Raw genomic sequence first — 13,549 nt, 5'->3', positions numbered from 1 at the left:
AGGGGCAGAACTGTGGAGTGTAGGACCCAAGGGGGGTCATGCACCGGAATAGAAAGGCTGTGGATGTTGGTTTAGTTTTCTTTGCTTTTTGTTTGGCCTTCAGTGAAAAGCAGGCAGCATTATTACAATGTGTCCGCTCAGTGGAAACAAAGGCTCCCTTCATGTTTGTCCACCCGTAGGTCACTTAAGACTCTCTGGGTGCCATAATGAGGCACCCAAGCAAAACAAGCCAAATGCTTTGATGTAGAGATTAGGGAAGGGAATGGTAAGTGAGAATGGAGGAGTGAAGTTTGAGAATCAAGGCACAGAAAACTAATGTTACTGGGTTGGAGCATTTCATCTTGAGTGCACACGCTTTGTTCTGTCGCATTTGCAATGGTTCTCTAAATTATTAAAGAAGCGCAAAAATTTGGTTATCAGTGCGGTAATCAGATACTAATTTGTTTCGTTGACCTCCTCCCCCCGGATATAACAGCTTTTCTCCCAGCGCCAGGACTACTCACTTCAATAACATCTGATTCTCTTCCTGCAGGTCGTAAGGGTTCCACCATTGCAGCTAATACCCTCACTTGTCAGCAATGTGACGTGTATTAACTTACATTAATGCTGGTGGTGTCATTCCATACGAGTGAAATGCAAAATATTACCTGCATAGAGACCTGTTCACTTTAAAGTGACACTTGGATGAGCTTAACAGTGGCACAGGTTTGCGTGTAAAAATGACAGTACTAAAATGCTCCCCCCAAAAGACTGTAGTGATTAAAGGGCTTTTTTTGTGATTACATTTACGACAAATTGCACCGACAAATTATAATAATAATCACCTACAAAAACAATAGGGACCTTGCAACGGTTGCTGCTCAGGCCCCAAAAACGGTTGATGTGATCTGGTCCTTCAAATATGTCTCAACTAGAGGAAGTGTCTCTTATAGGGGTCAATGTGGGCTGAAAAATAACATCTTTCTAGTCTCATCTCAGTCAAAACAATCAGAAAAAAACATACCTCTCACCCCAGGTGAAGTCTGTCGTATTCATCACCCGCCCTTTACATCTACCCAACATGAAGCTCAGGACAATTGGTAGAGGCTATTTGCTGAGTTGGATTTAAAGGGTCTTTCAAAGCTTTTGAAATTAATTTGAGGTGTATTTTCATCCCTTCAAAGCATGAGCTGCATTCTACCAAACGAGCTGTTGGAAAAATGAATAACTTCTACCTCAATTTTCATAATGAGTTATTGCACAACACATGGTAAATTGACTTAATTCAGTGCCTCTGATGTTGTTCTTTGTAATAATGGGCTTGCATGACATTGAAGTCTCTGTTCGGAATTTCATTCGAAATTTCGTGGATGTTCACTTTTCGCTCAAGTCCCAGGTTCGTGGTTAAGATTTAGGCATTCACTTTTATCAAACAATGTACTACTGCACCAACGCACCACAGTATTGTTTAATTGTGTGAACTCAGTTAACTGATACAAGCAGAAAAAAAATGGTGTGGTGTATGGTTGACCTAGACCAAGGGGAGGACGTCCCGTCCGAGCTTTTCTTTGGCTTTGTTTTGTCCAGTTCACAGAGTTAAAGGTGGTAGTATACATGACAGTTCGAGGCTGCACAAAGATTAGTGGGTTTATGTGCGAGTCAAGGTTGTGGGTGAGGGTATAAATCTTGACGGAAGGTTGCAGCCACATAGATCGCCTTCTGTTTTGACCTCGCCTTAACACTAGGAGCCACATTAAAAAAGATGACCGCCAATCGATGGATCGTGCCCTCAGACTCCACGGCTCTCGACAAGGTCAATCTTCTTCATCGCAGTCGAAACACATGACGTTTAAGGGATCTGTAGATGCTGATTAGGTGCTCGTTTAGGGTCAGCTGAGAAATATCAATGCTATTAAAAGGATTAGAAGGACACCGAGAGAATACAAATAGAGGAAGTATGTCAAATGGAGTTGTTGACACAGAACAATCAGTTCTAATCAGTCATTCCTTTTCTGGATTTTATTAGTTTGATGTGAATCATGAGGGTTATTGTTTTCAAACTAGTCACACTGCATGATTGAAGGTTGGCTTTAACGCACTGACACAACGATCTTGGATTTGACCCTCAATGAAAGACTCAGCAGGAATGTAATCCCGAGACTTTGCAATTGCTTTTTGATGATGTGTAACTTTCAACCCGCCAATAAAATATGGCATACCGCGGCAATTGACGTGAAGGTGAAGCAGCTTGTTTGATAACAGAACATGATCGTTGCTGGCTATCATTAGCATGCCAATAGACGTGACCAAAATCATTTCTTAATCCTAGACTGAATTTGTCGTGACCATAGACGTGTATGAGTGAGAGTGGAGAAACGGTAGCTATTGAGCGTCTTCCACTGTGACCACAATTTTGGGATGGGGGGGGGGGGGCTTAATATAGTCAGTCACATTTGCGGAGAAGTTCGTGTTATGTCTACTTTTGGATGGAATACCATTACATCGTACTGGTATGGTTTTTAGGACTTTATGACTCATTTCCACCCACTCTTTCCAAACATTTTTTCTGCTTCACACCCAGAGTTAAATATGCCTGCTCGGGTGAAACTCCATGAGCATGAACGAGACATGGCAAGTGGAGTGTAGAGTCATAAAGCACTTTTCTACTGAAGTAGAGAATTTCTCTTAAAAGGTCAAACTAATTTGTCAATCACCATAGCCAAGTATTGTAATGCCATGAATTTTCTTTTCAAAGTATTACAGCAGCACTGCCGTCATTAGTCCGACATAACAGTCTAGTAGTTTAACGCAAACTTACAATGGGATATCCCATAGCTTGGCAAAACCAAAGACAGTATGGCATATGTTTTCTCTGTTCTGCTTCTCTGTTATTTGAGAACGAATTATAATTGCTGGAGTTTAGCTTGAGTTAGCTGACTGTCTTCTACCTCTTGACATCGTCTACCAACTGTACATGTGTGACACTTGTGCCACAGTCCAGGTAAGGCGACACACCAGACGGGCCAGCACAGTATATGTAATATGTGCGGCATATTTAAATTTAGTGGGTGTAGCTTGTACATCAATAGGTGAGAATTATACGGTAATGTGATGAAAAACTGAACATATTAGCTTTGCCACAACCGGAAAGGGTTTGCCAATTTTCTATGATCAACATATCTTCATATTATTGAAGAAGTTGGATCTAAAGAGGTTGGAACTTCTTCTGAAAGGAAAACTGCTGTCATTATAGCCCAAAGAATGGAAAGTAGAGCCAGTCTGCGGATACTGGCGCTACCGCAGACTGCAACCAAGTCAGAAAGAGCCTGTGTGTGTGTGTGTTTGTTGATCCCCACGGAGACGACAATCAGGTAGCACCGGCGATTGAAATATTGATGGCGCTGGTACTTGTCCTAGAATTATATGAAATGCTGAATATGTTTTAAGTGAACATACAAACATTTTTGTTCCTGCACCTTCACACGCAATCATGGAGCATGTGGTCGCCATGACAAGGGCGTGGTTAGCTCAGTGTTGGAGCTGATACAGTTCAACGTTGGCAGTAATTAATTCATGGCTCTGAGGTCTTTGCTGCATTTTCATCCATTTTTTATTACGAAACAGTAAATAACCACCAGCATGTGGTTTATGTAGTCATGAATTGTGCATGTGCCACTCTTGCGTGTCGTCTCAAATTGAAGAGCTGGCGTGGAAAAGAGTTTGCCGCTATTTGTTTTAACGACAGAAATATCAGATAACTTATGGTTTTGTTTTGTCCCAGTTAGCCGCAAAAGCCACGTAGCACTAAGGATGCACATGTCTCTCTTGTCGTATGTTGTCAAGATTGCCTTGGGCAAGATCACCAGTACTGGAAAGGGTAAGCAGTTTGCAAGGAGTAAACATGCTCTCCTTTTTCATCCATGCCTGCACACACTGTTGTCTCCCATCACAGCAGGTCTACGTAGGGAAATAATACATAGAATATAAGTACATCATTGCTGTCATTTGGTGGAGCTCAATATCCACAGAGAGGCACACTTTGTTCTTGTTTCTGATTGAGAATATGCACAAATAGACACAACGACAGAATCTTAGCCATTTCAAGCAGTGTTTTGTCATGCTGCCGTTCAGTATAAACTTCCCTGACATGCAATGGGAGTGTGAGGGTGACCCGCCAATTAGAAGTATCAGAGGCGGGCACTTGTCTAGGCCCTTTAAAACGGAAATCCAAACAAAGGTGGAATTTAAACCAATTTACCTTTTTAAACAGAACCCTGTTAGGCAGGATTAATGGAACATGTTTGAACTTTTACAACATTAGTATCGTGTGACAAATAGACTGAGACAACATGGCTGAATAACTGAATATCATGTTAAACTTCACTTCTCCATGCATATCCTTACACAATCTGATACTACACCCAAAAGTAGAAAATTGCTTTGTCCACTTTGCCCCAGGGCTTGTGTAAGGCATCCATCCATCCTCTGGACTGCTTAGCCTCATTAGAACGCTGACTTTGGGTGAGAGGCATACACTAAACTGGTCGCCAACCAATCGCAGCTCGTGTGAGGCAATGCTGAAAAAGTGGGACAAAAGTGCAAAGTGTAGTGGAAGTTCTGCAATGGTGTCTTTCTTTATCTTTATTTTTCTGACGTGGAAAATTAAGAGAAGGCATATTTAAGTGTGTCCCAAAAATCACACACTCGTGGTCAAAATAAGAATTTTAAAAGCTATGTTCGGCATTATCACACTCTCGTGTCTTAAGTATATAAATTCTCAAAACTGTGTGGCCTAACAATCACACATCTGTGTTATAAAAATAATCAATTTCAAAGCATATGTAGCATAATCCCACACTCATTTAGTCATCCATCCCTTTTCTGAACTGCTATTCAAAATAATCATTCCCAGAGCTATTTGTGGCATAACAATCCCTTGCTCATGCAATCAAATTATATTTTTCAAAGCTACTGTATGTGTGGCATAGCAATCATACGTTCGTGTATGTGACCTTGTGAGTCTTGAAACATAGTTACACAGTAAGTTACACAGTTACTAACACGAAAGGAGGAAATAGAGTAATGACTAAAGCTGAGGCAAGTAAATATCATATAAACCAGGCTTGAACTAAGCGGTCAAGACGTGTATTATGCACCACGTTAATTAATACACATTAAATAGCAAAACTAAGAATTAAATGCCAAGACAACCGTAAAAAGAAAGTAGAAGAAGAAGAACCACAGAGACAGTCCAAAGAATCTTTGCTTGGTTTATGTCACCTACTGCGGGTAGTTGGAGGTTAAGGGAAGCTGAATGCTACTGACTGAGAAGCAGCTAGCGAGCAACAGCTTCGGCTGGCTAATAGTGCACCTCAACATGTTGGGGAGTCGCTCCTAAGTCAGTAATCATTACCTGCATGGCGGCCAATAAGCTACATTTCTGACAAGTATCATACTCACAAAGGGATAACGAGAAAAGATGGAAAAGCCAGGCTAAATGCTAAGGTAACGAAAGATTGACAAGGCTAGAGCATATAACACTATAATTAAGTGCTTGGGTAATCGATTACACTTTTCAGAGATGTCTAGCTGAACCGTGTTGAAGCGGAGAGCATATAACTTTGAACAATAAAATAGCAGGAGAGTTCATTTGTGTCTGTATTCTGGAAAATAATAATTGAAATGAATCGGAACCGGAATTGAATTAAGTTTGAGCTTTGAGCTTGATAAATATGAATCATGTGTTTTACCTGCCACGACAGAGGAGCCCCACCACAAGGCTAATCTGCACTCCAGCTGTGGGGGTGGATGCGTGGGGTTAGCTCTATGGGATGTTTTTGTAAAGGGTAGGTGGGTGACAAATGTGGTTAATTTGCTTGTCTGTAATCTTGTGGTTCATTTTGCTGAGCCAAATCCACTCATTTAGAGGATTATGTTCCCATGCTTGTGTAGTGAGTAGGTGGAGGTCAGAGGGGCCATGCCATAGAAAAGGTGGAATGGAGAAAATGGCTTTTCAGTGGTGCATGCGGAGAGTGGTGGGATATGGAAGCAGTTGTGGTACTGGTGTACTGGGAGGTGGAGAGGAAAGATCTGAGGCTTGGGGAGCGCTTATGTAGTCAAGATGTGTGCTGAGGTGCGTTGTTTACAGTAAGTGAACTGAGATGGGTGGTTGGGGGGCGGGGGGGTAGCTTTTTAATTGTTATTGACAGGATCCAGTTTGAGACAAGCTAGCATGAAGACTAAGACAGTTTCAACCTTAAGGTGGATTGGGGCTTCTGAAAGAGGCCACCCTCCTCCTTGAAACACGATGCTTCATTTGAGCTGTGAATAACCCAAAAGATATCAAGGCCATGTCCCTCTTTTGACAAGAGTCGTGCTATTCAGTTTATTAAGTCTGCCAAATTCCCAAACACGCTAAACCAGAAAATTAAGATGTGCTAGTTTTTACACCATACGCATGTGTGACTGTCTAGGAGTCATTACTCCTTTCAATGAATCATCTTACCTCACGTTGACATTCTCCCTTCTGTTCTATTGTGCTTCATCTCTTTCCACATCCTTACTTCCAAAAACTAGTTTGCCTGGTGAAGTAAGAATACATGATTATGCGGTACAAGAAGTCATGCTCAATTACTCCTGAAATACTGTTTTAGTATCTGAGTGTTTTATATTTATGGCCTTGAAGAGTTTTTCAAGCAAATGTTTACGACAGCCTTTGCTGGTTATTGATAGGCTGCAGCGTTTTCCGACTTGTGTACAAATTCGGGTTACCTCACAGCTATAGGAACGGAACTCCATCGTAAATCAAGGACCTCCTGTATAGTTAACATGCAAAGTGCCTGCAGGAGGAACAATGGGTTAATTCTCAAGCAACCCATATTCAGTCCAAATTTGTCTACAACAATTGCTCCAACGTAATGGTCGATTGCGTTACAAGAACCTTGGCACAGTGCTGAAAATCCCACAGGGTTAAGCAGAGACTGTGGCGTGATGCTGGCTCCCAATGGACATTAGCATAACGGCCAGGCCTCATCCACTCACTAGTAGATTAGTTCTGCTCTCCTCCCACTGTCTAATGGCCCTTTATCTGCATAGATCCACCCCGGTAGAGGGTCCTGAACACCACTATGGTCGCTGGCGTCATTATCATGCACCACGAAGAGGCATGGGCTCACTAAGAGTCCGCTGTTAGCAGGGAGATTGACATCACATTTGGCACGCTTGGAGAGAAAGGACAGGGAACTCCCCCTTTGACTATGATGGAGTAGCTAGTCAATCTGTCTGCACGACTTAAGAGTGTTCATCTGCTCTGCTAGTCGCTTGCATTGTTTAAAATTCTGCTAAATGAGTTGGTGTGGTTGATCATAATAATTTTAAAACACTATAAAGTGTAAATAAATGTCTTGTGATGTCTTGACACACAAATTTGCGTGCTTAAAAATTGTTAAAGCGGAAGTTAACCCGAACGTATTTTTTTCCAGAATGTTCTATGCAAGCTCACTAGTTGAAACAAGGCATTCTGAATAATATTGCATTTGTGGAATATGAGAAATCCACCTGTTTTTAGCTATCTAAGGGGGAGGGTGCGAATGAAAATGACATCACAGTTGCTCAGGGCTCAGATAATAACCAATCATGGCTCAGCTGCAGAAAACAGGTGAGCTGTGATTGGTCGTTACCTGAGCCTTGAGCAACTGTGATGTCATTTTCATTCGACAGCAGTGACAAAATGGCTGCTTAACTCATACTGCACAGACGCAATATTTATCAGAACGCCTTGTTTCAACTAGTGGGCCTGCATAGAACATATTCTACGCCTATTTGTTTTAATAATTTGCTAGCTTGTGTATTTAATATTAGTATTACACGACGGAGATGTTAGCTTGTGCATTTAATATTAGCATTACGCGACGGAGACAACTTGGCCTCGGGGGAGGGGGGGGGGTTGTTGCCGCTGCCCTTCCCCCCTTTGGACCCGCCCGCGGTGGTTGGGGCCCGCCGGTATAGATGATGCTTGGCCAGCGTTAAAATCAACACCCTAGGTGTTGAATTAACACCATCAGATGTGCAGTGTAATGCACCGAAAAATCAGCTGATGTGAAAAAAGGTACTTAATTTGTTATGACTGAGTACGACATAGTTCTCAGACTTTGCGCCTTTTTCTCTGCAAGTTTCTTCAAGTTTCTTCAACCATGTACATGTATAGTATTTTGTGGAAAAAAAATGTCTGTCTTGAAATTCACTCAACAATCACAGTCAATCTCGCAGTACGTCAGATTGAAAATGTCGTAACATGATTCTTAGAACAAACTTCCTTTCCCATGTAATAGTTGAAAGGTTGGTGTCTGATAAGACCTGTTTGTCTTATTATGGAGTTACATCATTGACTTATCAGACACATCTCTGATCCATTGGTCTCAGGTGAGTTAGCCTTCACTTTAAAACTGTGAAATACATGTTGCATGTGACTGGTCTAGACATTTGACAGTCATGCACTTGGGTAACATTTAGGTGAATTATATGTGCTTAACTTAGCTTGCTGACCCAACAATCCTGGATATTTGGTACCGGTTTGACTGACCACACCCATTTTGTTTGGCAACAAGATTGTTGGCCTGTCAGTTTTAGGAAACAAAATTGCGAATGTACTGATTTAATCACTGACCTCAACTACTCTGGCCATCTTGTATCTTTTCACAATAGGCACAATTGTTTGCCTTTGAAATTGTTCATCACACTTTGAAGTAGATGGATATTGATGGAACCAGTACAGGGCCTGATGACAGGCACATGCAAGTGAATATATTGAAATTGAAACAAATATCAGACCCCTGTATTCTGAAAAGTTAATGAAATAGTCCTTATTTAGTCTGAAAACCAGAGAGGGAAGCATAACGGTTTTCCGGAGGGCAGAAAATTGGTATTAGGCATATCTTGTTGCAAGAGAGCAGATTAAGTGCACACTGCTGAGAAACAGAAACAATCCATTAAGACAGAGGTGGGCATCATCTATCTGCCACTAAGTTCCCATCTGTTTTATGTATGTATGTATTTATAAAATATCAAATAAAAACAACAGACACACGTACAGTGTGATGATTGGCGAAATAAAAACAACATAGGGCACATGTAATTGCGTCTGTGGGACCAAAAGCAAGAAAACACTGTTGTATTTTTTATTTATTTGGCTGCATGTCAGGAGTGCACCACCTGCGTCGGACGTGGTACCAATAAGCCCGTTCTCCATGCCGTTTGGCTGTCTCGGATCGACCTTGGACCAAATTTAATGGGGAAGTCAACAGGCTCAAGTAGCTCAAATAGTCAACTGCGTTGCATTGCATTGCATTACATAGTGACTTTTTTGCATCATTAAATAGGAAAACTAATCACAGGTTTTGGCCATTGGAATATTGTGGAGTTTACTGTCACTTAAAAACAATGGAGGGAGGTTAACCCATACCAACTGATCTAATATTTAATATTTGTATTTATATAATTAAATGTTAAAAATATAGCTAACCGTAACAGTAGGATGTTCTGCTTTCATGTTTAATTAACTACTTTCCTGTTTGTGTGTGTGCGTATGCCTTGCCCTAACCTTAATTTGCGCTTCCTCCTCTCTCTCTCTCTCTCTGTCTCTCTCTCTCCCTCCCGACTGCACTCTCACTCTGCCTTCCTGACAATGTGCACACTTCTGCCTAAGCTGTGCTCACTTGCACTGTGCAGCGTGGACAGGGCAGAGCTGTGCTAACTCAACGGGAAGAGAAGATTTCAGGAAGAAAAAGTGGACAAAGGGGAGGTCTCAACACAGACGACTAAGGATTAAGAGCAGAAAACAAACAGGACAGTGTTTTCCCGCAGTTGACGTGGATGATGATTTAAATGAGGGTGACAGATTTACCTTGCTGCTTCTCCACTCCCCATTAGTAAATTCACCTTGGGCTTGTTCCTGGGAACGGGCTCCCATGCAGTCACGATAACCCCCCAAACTCATCTTTTGGACTGGCTTTCAACTGTTTCTTTAGGTCCAGATCAAACCACAAATATTAGGGGACACTTTTTGGAGTGGATCTGTGGATCTGTAGTAGTAACCCGGAGGTGTGCAGAGGACAGACGCCGCTGGCATTGATCACCTTAGGACCATGGTCTCTCTTCTATGGGGCAGCTTTGTGCTGACCTGTGGCATGATTCTGTTTCGGAAAGGGGGCGACGGAGCACTGACTAAGGCCAATGTCTCACGACTAAAACTCTCATACAAAGGTGAGTTTTGTACACTTGTAACACCCTTCACACCATCTTAAAAATATTCTGACACTGTCCACATTGTCAATTTCTTTGTTTTTATCTGTAAAAAAAAAAAAAATACTTTGCTAAAATAATGGGAACACACAAAATGATGAGATGCATGGCTTTCATTTTTAGACTAGCTTCTAAATTAGTCACACGCGACTCAGCAATGCGTCGTTTAAATGATCGCTTGTTATTATTACTACTATTTACAGCATATATGCCATGTATTCCCGTCAATTGCATCTTCTGGATATTTGACCATCATGGGGTACACAATGATTTTTAGCATCTTAACTCATTTTTAATACTGTATGTGAGAAACCTCATGTATGACATGGAAAAATATTGCATTGTTCTGACTGCTCTTATAGTGTGTGCTGTAGTCAAGATGAACATAGTACGTTACACACAATGATTTCTGCCATTATACTATGGCTGACCTGTACGAGGCCAATTAAAGCCACAGGGATTCCAGACAGCCAGAAAAGAACAAATAAGAAGAAAGAGTGGTATAAGAAGAAGGAATAGAAGACGCAAGGCCAACTGTTATCTTATCTGGAAACAAGATTGTGGTGGCAATCTCTTCTTGGCATTTTTATTGTGGCGAATGACTTGTGAAGTATGTTTTAAAAACATTGAACACAACCAGTTGCTCCTTGATTTGTGTCCAGGCAACAGCAAGAGCTTCCTGATTTGCTATTGTTACGTTTCATGTGACAACCACTGAGTCTGTGGTTCAGCAATTCTATGTTCACTACACACAAGAATTTGTGATCTTAAATTGACCAGGTTTAAAATTTACAGTTCTCGAGTCTGACCATTTTCTAAGATAACAAACTTAACATACCCCACGCCACAGGATAATCACTCGGGGTAATCTTCCAGAGACATTAGATAAATTGTTTTTTGCCGATTCTGATCGCAAGGAAAGGAAAACACTCAAATTAGGCCAGATTGGCGGCATGAGTGTACCTGATTTTAGGATTTGCAATCAAAAGTATCAAAAAGTTTAACTCTTCTTGAACGTTTGACGAATGGATCAGGAAGGGGATGAAAAAAAAAGAAATCACTAACATACCCCACACCACAGGACAATGGGATAATCGGGCCTCTGATGACTTTAATCGCAAGGGGGAGTGAGGGAGATGCTCAAATTGGGCCAAATTACTGACAAACATACGCTTAACAGATACTTCTTTAGATACAAATGCATGATTTAAAAACATCCATATCCTGTGATGTAATTGACTGGGATAATCATTTAACCAAAATATGCTGTTGTGGTTGTAGTAGATTCATGTTCCTGTCATGTATGCATGGTCTAGTCAACTGTTCAAATCTGTCTGAGATTCACTCTCATTATCTTATCTTCGCCTAAATTATCTGACAAAGCGCTGCTTGCCGGTGTGTACGCGTCGTGAAAAGTGGTGCCAGATGCTGACTTCCTGCCAGCCAAGTGTCATTTATTTCTTCTCTTCCCACGTGTCATTCCCCCCTGTGTTCCGCAACGTGCGGCAATTATGCTTGGAATGAATGGCGCAGGTCTGTTTAAGCAGATGGCTTTACCCTGGAAAAGAAATAGTCCTCGCTCAGGACTGGGAGATCCATAATTACACACACACACACACACACATGCACGCACACGCACACACGTTCACATTGCCATCTGTAGACTGCTAATGATACCTGTGAGCATATCAATCAGTTAAAAAGTACATGCTGTCAGTTGGTAGAAGCACGCCCACAAGAAGTGATGTCTCCATTGCAGCGGAAGCCAACTTGCTTATTTAATTGTGTACTTCTGAATGAGGGCCTCATTTACATGAGGCCCTTTGGGGGGCACTATTTAGCAACTGCTAACCTGAAAAGCAGCATTATGAGCAGCTTTAACCTGCCTAATTAAGGTGCTAGAGAACATTTTAAATCATCCCCCTGTATGTTACAATAGGAGACATCACATTAACGCATTATGAATCATTCACATCATCAAATAAATTATGTATTACCCTGTGATAGGTGAAGTGGACTGATTCACTATTAGAAAACAAGAATAAAATCAGCCTGTTTTAGTCCTGCACTGTGTTTACATCAAGCAATAAGAGCAACACTGAAATGTTGTGGTGGCTGTATATGATTAATACACGCTAAAAACAGTTGGGTTGAAAATAACACAGTTTTGGGTCAAAAATGGAACGATCCACTACTTGGGTCAATTTGACACAACTTTATGGGTTTCTGGAAAAACAACCCCCAAAATGGGTAGTTTTGAACAAAACAATGCACGAAGGTCGGTCAAATTGACGCAATTAGTGAATCGGGCCAGTTTTGGCCCAATATTGTGTTATTTTTAACCCCACTGTTATATATGTAGAATACAAATACAGCGAATACAAATGAAATTAATGAATAGATTATATATATATATATATATATATATATATATATATATATATATATATATATATATATATATATATATATATATATATATATAACATGACAATAAAAGCAGAATGTATGGTCAGTGCCATTACACATACCAAAACAGTGACACCAGTATCCATAAATATATGCAGATAAATGGAAAATGATACATGACTAAATAGATATTTAGATATTTGAATTCATCTCTCTTTTAGAGTCTCTGAAGGCATTTTTACTCGACAGTGAGAGATGGTCCAATCCTGCATTATCAGCGGCACGTGGGGCGCTGAACTTAAAGAAATCCGACCCCTAGAGGTCAATACATGGTGTGGGTCTGAACCAGTGTGAACGCAAACAGCTATGTACGAATACAAAGACTTCGCTTGTACAAATGTAGCATTAAGCTGTATATCTCAAAGCGCCTGCTGCCTCCATAGTTCCTCACTAAACAGTTATACTATTTGATACATACTGATTTTTTTTCCCACCAACACACACACACACACACAGTGCAGACCCCACGAGATTCTGACTGATCTTCAGAAGTGAGCGCTGAAGGTCAGTAGGTCAGTGGCGTAGGAGGAAAGATAACAACGATACCCCACGGCTACCTAAACACGAGCTAAGGTCCAACTGTATCAACAATCACGCTGTGAGGTGATGCCAAGGCGCCTAAAGGGGGTGACAGCATTAAATAAATGTACTCGCGTAAGATGAATGACAACATTAATGGATATTAGGACAATTCACAGCCTATGAGTGAATTCATTATCCTGGAAGTAAATGACCATCCATATGCTTTATGAGCCAAAAGAGGTGTTAACTGCCAAGGAGTGATGAGATGTTACTTTAGTTT

At 41.1% G+C, this 13,549-nt stretch overlaps 1 protein-coding gene and 1 long non-coding RNA gene across 7 annotated transcripts in view; one reads left to right on the top strand and one right to left on the bottom strand.

The window, feature by feature from the left end:
- Nucleotides 1-13,549, bottom strand: part of LOC147148972 (uncharacterized) — a 102,160-nt gene that overhangs the window by 70,430 nt on the left and 18,181 nt on the right. For 2 of the 6 annotated variants that reach the window (XR_015086475.1, XR_015086479.1), the window contains exon 3: nt 3,629-3,936. The exons of the other annotated variants lie outside the window; for them this stretch is intronic. This is a non-coding gene — a long non-coding RNA (uncharacterized LOC147148972). Of the gene's footprint in view, nt 1-3,628; nt 3,937-13,549 lie in introns of those variants that run through there. 6 annotated transcript variants of the gene reach the window in all.
- sema3ab (sema domain, immunoglobulin domain (Ig), short basic domain, secreted, (semaphorin) 3Ab) overlaps nt 7,696-13,549 on the top strand; it is a 29,468-nt gene continuing 23,614 nt past the window's right edge. Inside the window, exon 1 of the mRNA XM_086028304.1 lies at nt 7,696-10,239. Coding sequence (XP_085884430.1) covers nt 10,122-10,239 — 118 coding nt within the window. The 5' untranslated portion in view covers nt 7,696-10,121. The remainder of the gene's footprint in view (nt 10,240-13,549) is intronic.

The sequence above is a fragment of the Filicampus tigris genome, chromosome 4, assembly GCF_054856515.1.
Source record: "Filicampus tigris isolate MCC_2025a chromosome 4, RoL_Ftig_1.0, whole genome shotgun sequence".
Classification (NCBI taxonomy): Eukaryota; Metazoa; Chordata; class Actinopteri; order Syngnathiformes; family Syngnathidae; genus Filicampus; species Filicampus tigris.
This window is presented reverse-complemented; position numbering and strand designations above follow the sequence as displayed.